At 44.7% G+C, this 11,747-nt stretch overlaps 1 protein-coding gene across 6 annotated transcripts in view; it reads right to left on the reverse strand.

The window, feature by feature from the left end:
- Positions 1-11,462, reverse strand: part of usp19 (ubiquitin specific peptidase 19) — a 50,362-nt gene extending 38,900 nt beyond the window's left edge. For 2 of the 6 annotated variants that reach the window (XM_063207950.1, XM_063207949.1), the window contains exons 1-3: positions 11,095-11,461; positions 9,471-9,875; positions 292-420 (exon numbers count right to left, since the gene is read on the reverse strand). In XM_063207950.1, the coding sequence (XP_063064020.1) occupies positions 292-420; positions 9,471-9,708 (367 nt within the window). In that variant the 5' untranslated portion in view covers positions 9,709-9,875; positions 11,095-11,461. Of the gene's footprint in view, positions 1-291; positions 421-1,481; positions 1,592-9,470; positions 9,876-10,629; positions 11,068-11,094 lie in introns of those variants that run through there. The other 4 variants (XM_063207947.1, XM_063207945.1, XM_063207946.1 and 1 more) reach the window with 3 other exon arrangements.
- Between the last annotated feature and the right edge of the window lie 285 nt (positions 11,463-11,747).

Raw genomic sequence — 11,747 nt, forward strand, 5'->3', positions numbered from 1 at the left:
TTCCTTTTGTCATTTCCAAAAACTCCACAAAGTTTCATCCAAATCCGTTCATAACTTTTTGAGTTATCCTACTGACAGACAGACAAATGAAGACAGATAGACAGACAGACATACAGACAGACAAATCAACATGACCAAAAACATAACCTCCTTGGAGGAGATAAGTAATGGCAAGTCAATGAATAAGGTCAATAAACTCATAATTCATGAATTAACTGATAATTTGCAGCCCTAATGTACTGTAAATGTTTGCAGTGTAGTGGAGCAGAGTATTCCTCCAGCGGTGCTCACCTGGAAAGCAGACTCTGCAGGCGGTGTCTGAGAACGCGGCGTTGACATCATCAGCCTTCAGAACCCCGTCCCCACAGCGCAGCCTCACGATCACCTCGTCCGCATTCTGCTTCCAGTCCCAAAACACATCTGTGGAAACACAAACACGCACACACACACACACAATTGTTAAACACATACAATACTCTTGGCCCTACCGTGGCTGATATGGTAGGGCACACGTTTACCACTCGGCCGACCCGGGTTCGATTCTCGGTCTGGTTCATTTGCCGGTCCTTCCACATCTCTCTCTCCCAGCTCACTTCCTGTCTCTCCTCCACTATCCTGTCTCACGAAAACCAATAAAGGCTGAAAAGCCCTCCAAAAATACTTAAAAAACCAAAACAAAAAAACACGTACAATACTCATACTGCAGCATACAAGTCAATCCATTTCAATTTATTTCTGGCCGGACAACAGAGGGGATATCCAATCTTGTGCTAACTGTTCTGCTAATAGCCAGATCAAATCCATAATGACATCAACATTCCACACCAATCAAGAGGGTGGAATAAACAAGAAAGGTGGCAACAAGACAAAACAAAACACCCCAATACATGAAGTTCATGAACAACAACACTGCACAACAAAATCCAGGTTAAGGTTACAGGACTGAAAGGAACAGTTAAAAGCACCCAGTTCCAACCAACAAATTTGCATTTCAAACTCTTGTGAGAACAGGGGTACGTAACAAAACATGACGTACTGACAACTTGAGACTAAGAGATACCGACTCAGTCCATGTTGTGGCAGGCGCAGTAGGTAGCCTACTATCTCTGAGCACATGGTGGAGGAATGGGGTTGCGCAAGGCTATATGATACATACACAAGTCAGGAAACACGTGCGCCTTAGAAAACCGACCACAGGACAAAAGCAAAGACTATTGGTGTTTATTATTGGCAGCCTAGACTTTGCTTGTCAGAATAAATAGCCCAATAGCCCTACTTCTAGAAACACACACACACAAAAACCTCGAGGCCATGCAAGACTACACAACAGCTACAAGTAATTTACTACTTAACCACATGAATCTAAACACAAACAGATCAAAACAATCTGATTTTTTTTTAAATGCAGCAAAGCTCCTAAATATGTCCCAGCTGGCATTAAGGAATACCATGCTGAGGAACACAAAATGGGACAACATTACCTTTCCTTATCATGTCCAACAATAAAAGAGTGCTAGTTCAACTAAGCACAATCGCACTAGCATGTTCTGTCAAGGTCCAGCAAACGCCAAGTAAACCCATCCAGTAAGATTGGGCTTTAGAGAGGGAGTGAGGGGGTGTTCGAGAGTGTGTGTGTGTGTGAGAGAGTTTATGCATGTGTGCACGCCACTCCAAGATCAGGCTACTGAGCCCTGCTAAACCTATGATCACTTTCACTTCTGCAGTTGTCACATTCATAACGCACACACACACACACACTCTAACACAGTTCCATGAAAAGGTCAGCGCGAAATCAAGTGCAGAGCAGCTCCACACCACACCCTACAGCTGGCTGGTGGAGTTGTAGCAGTGTAGCAGTGATTGCCGTGATCAACTTCTAATGGAAAAGAATGAACTTTAGTGCGCTTGAAAAGAACTATCAACTTAAATTAGAGAAAACCGCACTCACAAGCTCAGTCTTCCAATATTTTTATGAGATTATATTATTTATTATACCACCATGTCCGCAAGCAAACCGGTTTCGACCCTTCAAGCCACCATGAGCGTCAGATTCAAAATAATGAGACTGAGATTGCGAGTGCGGCTTTCTCCATTTAGTGCTTGAGTTTTACCGCCTCGCCAGCAACAGGTCAGTCACGCACAGGGCCGCTGCTCTGGTTTTAAACATAACCGGTCAAGAGGCACCCCTCATGAATAAATAATAATAATATATTCTTAGTCAATCTCAATTTAGGAGGCCCCAATTTTGGGGGCAAAGTGGTTGAGGCCGTAAGCGATCTGCTTACTATGCTTAGGCCTAGTGGCGACCCTGGCCAGTGGTCACACATGATCAGTATTCAGTATTGCCACTGCCACACCTCCCTCTGGAACACATTTAGCAACAGGTCAGTCACACATGATCAGTATTCAGTTTTGCCCCTGACACGCCTCCCTGACGGTGCCCAACGGGTTCCGCCTGCCCGATCCGTTCCCTTTGCACACTGCACATGCGCAGTATGACGTATACGGAAGGGAAATTGCCTGATCTGTTCCGTTAATTTTTTACTTTGTCGTTTTAAGTGTTTATTTTGCAGGAGGAAGTTTGGGTTTTAAACTGTCTGTTTTATAATAATACAGAACCATCACAGAAACGCTAAATAAGGTCACCAACTGGTCAGCTAACCAACTAACTATTCAGAGCACAATATCACGTTATTTACAGCGACAAACGGCATTTGATGTGAAACAACGATATAAAGTTAAGGTATAATAAAAATATATAACATCTATCTTTGTGTTAATGTTCTGGCGGCTGCAAAATAACGTGAAAGTCATTAGGGAACGGATCAGGCAGGCAGAACGCGTTGGGCACCAACACTCCCACTGCCACACATTTAGCAACAGGTCAGTCACACATGATCAGTATTCAGTATTGCCACTGCCACACCTCCCTCTGGAACACATTTAGCAACAGGTCAGTCACACATGATGACCATTCTCACTGCAACACCTCCCAGTGGCGTGGCACACATTTAGCACCAAGCCATGCCATGCCATACCATGCCAGCACGTGAGGCAGAATATATGTCATTGAGTGTGTACAACTGGGTCCCTACATGTCGTGTGCATGTGTCCTCCATATACTGACTTAGTTTGAGTGTGTGTGTGTGTGTGTGTGTGCCTATGTGCGTGTGCGAAGGCCAACAGCCTCAAATCTGATATGAAGTGCAAATCTGTGTGTGTGTGTGTGTGTGTGTGTGTGTGTGTGTGTGTGTGTGTGTGTGTGTGTGTGTGTGTGTGTGTGTGTGTGTGTGTGTGTGTGTGTGCGCACGTTTGACAGTGACACTGGCCAAGCACAGAGGTCTCCTGAGTCTGTGTTCATCACTCTGACCCTGTTAGAGAAAAAGGCTCAGAGTCCTGGCCACCGCGAAAACTGGGACAGGGCTTACAGAGAGAGACAGAGAAAGAGAAAGGGGGAAAAAAGAAGCAAAACAAAACCGAGGCAAGCGACTCTGGGACTGGGAGCTGTAAGGAGGGCTGCACTTGTCGCGCGTTTGGGCCGGAGCCCAGCTACTGGTGGAAGTGAGCTAATCTTATGGAGGAGAAAGCCAACGCACACCAGGGGTAGAGGGGCAGTAGCAGGTACTTGTTCACTTCAGAGAGAGGATACCGCACACTCTTGTTGTCCATACAATAGGGATTTTTTATTGAACGTTTCGGCAGACTTTAGTGTGCAGTTTCATATGAAATATGGTATGAATGAAACGCCCCAAAAAATGAATAGCTATGCTGGATAGATGCAGCACAAGAAATGTAAGCATGACCTACAGCACCTACCTACCACTATATGATTGAGTGGCACCTTTGAAGTAGGCTATTGATTGTCATCTACACATCAATAGGCCGAGTTTCTTATCATTCACAGTAAAGTGCTCTGCCATTACTACTTAACACCATGATGACACGCTATGGAAATGACTAGCATCACTGCTTAAGGCTTTTCACCTCAAATGATAGACAGGCAATGGAAGCGAAACACAACACCTGGTTCAGAGGGAACAATACGCCAAAAAAAGGGAGAGTTGAGCGAACTAACGACACAAGAAGGGGGTCAGAGGGATTTCACAGATTTTGCATTTAAACAAAACGTGCTTCATAAAATGTCTCGTAATGGTGGCATTACTATGATTCATGCTAATGTTATGGTGCAATAAATGGTCCAGCTGACATTGGTTAGCGACAGGGGGAACCATCTGCTAGCGTGTTCAGTACTGAGCGCCAATGGACCGTCTCCGGGGTTCGATTCCATTTTACAGAGCGAGTGACGATTCTTTCTAAGTGCTGTCAGCTTGACAGTATAAATGATTGGCTCTGAAGCAACCTCTGCAAACAGAAGACTAACAGCTGAGGACAGGTCTTATTGAAGTGTGTAGGTACAGTTGTTTATTCTAGCATCATGACGTGTTCCGCCCTCAGAGGTAAGTATTTTTTCGCCCGCATTGGTACACTCAGATTGCACCCCTATGGAAACCTGTGTTTACTTAGAAATATTAATAAACATACTCAAGTCCACTTATGGTACAAACCAAATAAAAGATTCAGAAATAAATCGTCATCATTTTCCCTTTCCTTCCTTCCTTCCTTATTTATTAAGTACTAAGCTTTGAAATGCTAATATAATGGCAACTAGCTGGAAAAACTGGTTGCTAGCTATGTGGTAAATAAATGAATGTGTGTGGCTTGTTCCTGCACCTCTGGTATGGGCACTATGAGGTGCGATAGACACAATAAAGAAATCAAGTAGCTTAAAATGACAAAACACAGAGCACTCTCAGTACTATGAATGATGTCATTTTTTAAGATATCTTTTGAACTTTTATGCCTTTATTTGAGATGGGACAGTTGGAGAGAGATAGGAAAGTGGGGGAAAGATACAGGAGAGGTTGTCGCCGGGGAAGCAGTCTAGTGCCCACCCGATTGAGCCACGACTGGGCCAGTAGTGTCACATTTGGACAAAACATATCAGCACAGTCCACTGGCTCGGTCACCAAGCTGTAGACAGCTGTCAACTGTTAAACTTCATCCATGCAGTGTCCCTGTGCATCCATGCAGTGTGCAGGGGTAAAAAACGAGGACAAGTAATGAAAGCATTTCCTGGAAGTTGGTGTTGAAGGGCAAATAGTGGGACAGAGCACTCAGGTAAACTTTTAGGGACACAGCACGGACAGCAAGGATATGGCAAACACAGGAGATTTAAGCTGGTGCAGTGCTCAGAGTCAGAGGGTGAAGTGAGTGATTCATAAAGGACCCAACTCTCCCTATGGTGCATTGAGTCTATCCAGACAGGGCAAGGCAAGACAGGGCAGGAGAGGACTGGACCGCACAGAAACAGAATACAACAGAACTCCCGCCTCAATGGATCCGCTGCCGAGCCGACCTTGACAAGAGCTTGTGGTGCGGTGCAGTGTAGTGCAGTCCTGAGCCAGAGCGGCCCATATCAGTTCACACACTGTAACACATCCCTAACCACCACTGCACAACTCTGCAGCAATCAGGCTGAGAGACAGTAGCAGCATCGCCTCACTGGGATCATGAGGTCATCGAAAACAAAGGGTTTTTTTTTTTTTTTCAAAAAGGGTAACAAAGTCAGGGAAAACATTTTGGTCTGCGGCTCTGCGCTCCATGTAACATTTCCCTTACTCGCACAGTCTTATTGACATTCTCTTATTGACAGTGCTACATGCGGTGTGGTGGAGGTGGAGGTGTAACTCAATAACAGTAGAGGGTGAGGCAGGGGCTGGGCTGAGCTGGGCTGGGCTGGTCAGGTGGATGGATACCGTCCTCAATCCACCCGGCCCTGCAGATGCAGCAAGCCCAAGGACAAAAGCCAACAGAGGTGACATCTCCCTCCCGTTCCCAGCCAGTGACAAAAGCATAGAGGAAGAAGGAAAAATCTACACAAGAATGAAGACCGCATGAGTTCAAAACGTTGTGTTGAATAAATCAGTGAGCAGCAACAGTGTGCAGATTTTTCCTTCTTCCTCTACCTGTTTTACTGGATGTGTGCCCATCCCTTACACTACTTAAGGACAAAAGCCAACAGAGATGCATCTCCCGCTCCCAGCCAGTGAATTTTCACAGTAAGAAACCGCATATCAGTGACGATATGTGACAGAGGCAGACCCATGTTGGAAATTCTGTGCTTCTAAAAGTGCCTAACAGTAGTCTTCCTAAATCAGAATGGGCATCCAGTGCATAATATCAGTTAATTATAAAAAGCTCCTTTGAGGCAATATCTCCTCCTACATCACAATTTCAAGTGTGCGATAAGCTTCCCACGCCGCTGATTGAAAGCAAGTTCATTCCCGGGAATAATGCAAGGTAGGGCTGCACGATTATGGAAAAAAAATCATAATCACGATTATTTGGGTCAAAATCATAATCACGATTACTTATCACGATTATTTATTTTTGCCCATTTAAAAAAAAAAGTATATAACAAAATGAAATATAGCCAAGAAATGACATACGGGATGAGCAAAATAAAATGAATTGTAATTATATGTAAAAGGCAATAGCATGAAACTTAGGTGAACAGATTTCTGGCCAGAAACACCAGCCTGTCAGTATGTTCTGGCTTCAAGGGTGCTCTCGAAGGTAGGTCACTATTGCCATGATTATATCACGATTTTTTGATTATTTTCGATTAATTGTGCAGCACTAATGCAAGGTAAAACATAAACCTACCCTAGTATACAATAATAAGCAACAAATAAGTGCAATATAACCTTCAAGCCAACCTTTGCTAATCTTACTAAACAATCAGCATGCAGCAGGGCAAAAATCAAGACAGGATATCAGCAGGTTGCTTTCACTTTCGCTTTTCCATCGCTATGTGGACTTTGCACAGGGGACAGAGACAACACACATACACACAGCAGCAGGGAACACTGAGAGAAGAAGAGAAGGAGAGAAGGAATCAACACAACCAGGCCATCATTCATCTATACATTAGCCTGTGCTGCTTACACACAAACGGGCTCATGTTCTTTTGTAATCTGGGCTTAACATCTGCTGATACAAGAGCAGCATTGTAAACACATATGGCTGCCCATGGGATCGTATCAACGTCCCAAACAGAATCACTTAGAGTCAGAAGGAGCAGTTCCCTCCTCAGTTAGAAGCTATCTCTCTGTCTCTGTCTGTGTCTGTCTCTGTGTGTCTGTCTCTCTCTCGCTCTCTCTACAATCCTTACGACCACACACACACACACACACACACACACACACACACACACACACACACACACACACACACACACACACACACACACACACACACACAAGTACATTGTATGTGAGCAGAGCACTTCTCCCAAGCTGAGCACCTCAGGGGCTGAGTAGGCTACTGTAGGTCTAAGCCATGCCAGGCTGTGCTGAGCTGAGCGGAGTTGTTGTATCTCTTCTGCTCTCACAATGCCATCCACTCACTGGCCTGAAGCATTTAGACCGATAAGGGCTTCAGATGGGATATTACAGAGGGGTTCTACACTACTACACACTTCAAAGGAATAGGACGTGGACCTGCACAGAATATCTCACATTGTGTGCACATCAAGCAACCACCACATTGACATGTCAACGAAAAGCCCACGGTGAACTCAGAAAAAATGTAGGCTAAACTAAACCCATTTTTACAAACAGATATGCTACCCATTACAGCAGGGCAACGAAGGAAAATGTAGGCCAAGACGACATCAAACTAACAAACAAACACTACCATTATGAGTTAATTACCATTGTGTTGACTCTGGATAATTCACCCAACATATGCCTTCTCGTTTTTGATTAAGCTCAAATAAGCGCTAATCTTGAAACCAAGCAATTTGCAGATGACCGCTGATTTCATCAGTGTGGGCTGTGTATTAATACAGAGCAAGGACATCAAAGGCTGCGTTGCCCTGCTTTGCTTTCCATGAAAGGCATTTAGCCGCATAGCCCTCAGCCACAAACACACACCCTAGGGAGGGAGGGAGACAAGAGGACTTGACTTGCGCCTTTTTTTGAGTTTGGTCTCTGCAGACTATTGATCTCTGTGTGCGCTGCGCGGCGCACTGCTGCAGAGCTGCCAGTCAATAGATTGCAGGCTTCACAAACAATGGGTGCATTTCTCGAAACCATAGTTGCTAACGACGTTAGCTACTTTGTTGTTTGCAATGCAATTTCCCATTGACGACTACCCAAGTTGCTAACTGGCTAACAACTATGGTTTCGAGAAACGCACACAAGAAGCGTGAACACTGATCACCTGAGAGTGGAGACCCGGACAGATAGAAGTCCATTTAAAAAAGAGGAGTGCAGTCGCACAGAAAGAAAAGGGAATGAACTAGGGATGCACCAATACTGGTATGGGCATCGGCCCCGATACTTCCTCATTGTACTCATACTTGTACTCGTCAAACACTTGCCAATACCAGGCACCGATACTACTATTACACAAAAAAGGCACCATCTTATCACGTTCCATTGACTTGAAAGCAGCATGAGAAAATAGCGCCACCTCATACATTTACCGGTAGTAACATTTAAATCTACATCCAAATGGACATTAAAACAAATATCAAAAGGTAAAAAAACCAAGATTGTGCATTTATTTTCATTGTATGTTGAGGTAGGGCTGTGCAATGTATCGTATTAATATCGTGATATCAATATTGGTCAAACAATATAAAATGTCATAATATCAATTTGAAACAATATTTTTGTCATTTGTCTGACACTGCCAAAAGGTAGGTTACGCTAAGCGCAATGCATTCCCCTCCACTTGAGCCATTGCGAGCACAAAGCAGACTTGCTACCCCAACACTCATGCAGAACACCAATGTGTGTTTCTGCAACTGCTGAAGGGAGGGAAGATTGTGAATTGTTTAGCACAATTAATATCGTCTAAAAATATTGATATCAATATTGACTGAAACAATCGTGATATTGATTTTTGTCATAATCGAGCAACCCTATGTTGAGGGTAAAAGTATTGGTATTGGTACTCGATATCGTTAAGTATAGACATTAATGTACACACACTTGTATCGTTTGTTTTTTTAAATTTAAAGTGGCATCGCGCATCCCTAGCATGAACGGAGAAGTGCTCTCGTTATTAGAAAGCCCATCATCATTCCACTCACAAACAACTGAAGAGAGACACAATTTCCCATCCAACAGAAAAACACAGCGAGGAAAAATCCCACGTTACTGTCATGTACCGTATGCAGGTCTTGGATTGCTTAGAAACACGATCCCTAGCAAAACTCACAACACTCAATCCCCACCCCCCTCCCTCTGCAATATCAATAAATGATGCAAAACAACAACAACAGCAACAGCAACAGCAACAGCAACAACAACACATCACTGGCCTGGAGACACAAGACTGTCCAGCTGACAGCGTCGTCAACTGCTCAAGTCACAGGCATCCATCTCTCTGCGGCTCACCTTTCTTGGTCTCTGTGCTGCTGGTTGAGGCCGTGGTGGTGGTGGTGGTGGAGGAGGAGGCAGCGGCAGCAGCAGCACGTTTGGCCTCCCTGCTCTCTTGATTAGCCCGATCCTTCTGTTTCTTCTTGCTGGTGCTGCCGGTGTCGTCCGGACCGCCTCCTCCTCCACCGCCGCGCTGGGCCCTCCTGCGACCCGTCTCCCCTGGGTTGGAGCCGCTCGCGTTGCTGCTGCTGGCCATCTTCAGCCACTTGCCACTCACTGGCCGTGCGTCGCCCGCCTCACTCCCACTGCTGCTGCTGCTGCCGCCGCTGGGGTCTGGATCTGAGCTGTGCCGCTTCCTGCTCGGGCCAGCTATCTTGGCGACGTTTTGGGTCAGAACACTCCCAGAACAGAATCAGGAGGGGGCTGCAAGGGGGGGGGGCGGGGGGGGGGGGGGGGGGGGGGGGGGGGGGGGGGGGGGGGTGGCAAACAGGCTCAGTTAATGAAACTAGTGTCCAAGTGATACATCAAAGAACCAAAAGGAGGGCTGATAAGGATCTGAAACTATTGATAAGGAGGTGAATTACAGGTAGTTTCCTCTCTGTATTTATGTGTAGGCCTACAAGCAAATGTTTTAAAAATAATTAATTTATGATTAAATTGACATTTTCATAACGTATTTGCCTGTGCACATACAAATTGTTAACCAGAAGAAAACACACTTCATTTATTCTCTTTCCAATTAGAAAAAAGTACGAGAACACAAGTTACATGAGGTTTTTTAGGTACCGTTTCCATGGTGTCAATGCAACAACTTCCATTCGGGAAGAGATTCGTTAACCATTACATTGTGCAAAAATGTCAATATGTCAAAAAAAAAGTCCAGTTCTACGATAACGTCAATTTTCATTATAGGATTGAAAATCACCGACTGTTGTTATTTTGTAGCCTTGTGTACACAAAATGTAGTGTACAAACAAATGTCACAAAGTAGGCTATCGCATCGTTGCTGTTATGATATCACCACACAAGGAAAGAGTATCTTATTCGTGGTCCATTGTATACATTTCGCAGTAAACACACCAGCTAACATGTCATATCGGCATCGTTGTCAGGGAATTCAGAATTCACACTGACATCGGCAAGCTAGCATTATGCACGTTAACGTTAGCTCACTCACCGGTAGCTACATTCACAACGACTGAGAAAACGTCTGCATACATTACGGAACGATTAACAAAACAAAATGACTTACTAGATTACATACAAAACATTTTCACAGATTAAATGGTTCACTAACTCCAGGCGACTATCAATTGTGTGAGGTTGTCACTAAACGTTGCGAAGGTCGACACACGCTAGCTAGTGTCAATGTAACCAACTACTGTGCTTGCTGCTTCTAAAGAAAAGATCTCTCCGTTACAATGTAAAAGAAGCTTCCTCCTTAGCTCACTTGGCTAGGCTACTTGCTAGCTGCTAGGCTAGCTTCTATATCATGGAACTCCACCGGTGTTTGCGATGGCACTTGGTGTAGTGATGGCAAGGAAATATGCGGGTTTGTCAGATTAACGCAAATTGACTACTTCACATGGCAGCATATCGCTGTAAGAATCCGAATCGTACGTATATGAAGAATGACACTCACATTTTGTCAGCAGTTAGCTGGAAGGCGGCCGTTTTCTTCGCTGCCCTCTTGCCAACAATGGCTAGCGACTCGCGAGCCCGACTCAGTTCAGCGCGAGGCTTCTTGACACGGCAACGGGCCGCTGGTAGCCCTGCACGGAAAGCATATAATCTTCGCTGTTCGGCTTTTCTAGAAAATTCTAACCTGGTCCCATTTTGTGTCAATTTAAAACCGATCTTATGTATACAGACAAAGAATAGCCATAGACGTGGCTACGAGCCCCTACACCTTTTCCTATGGATGCACTGGGCGATGACTCGCACTTTGTTTAGGAACAAAAACAGACAACCTCGAAATCCACACCGCACCGACTAGTTCTACTTCCTGAAGACAGCGCCGCATGACTTCCCAATCATATGACATGGGTCTCGCTCAAGCTTGCTGCAGCGGGCGCTCTAGCCAAGGGGTTCCCAAACTTTACCATGACAAAGACCCATATACATACATCCCAGCCAAGGCCTCTCCATGGGTCGTGCTCAGGGGTGGAAAAGTAACTTATTACTTTTACTCAATATTGTACTTGAGTAGCTTTCATGAATACTTTGTACTTTTTAAGTAAAATTTTAAATTAATACTTTTACTTGTACTTGAGTACATTTTGACCCAAATACTTT

This window comes from Engraulis encrasicolus, chromosome 10 (genome assembly GCF_034702125.1).
Source record: "Engraulis encrasicolus isolate BLACKSEA-1 chromosome 10, IST_EnEncr_1.0, whole genome shotgun sequence".
NCBI lineage: Eukaryota > Metazoa > Chordata > Actinopteri > Clupeiformes > Engraulidae > Engraulis > Engraulis encrasicolus.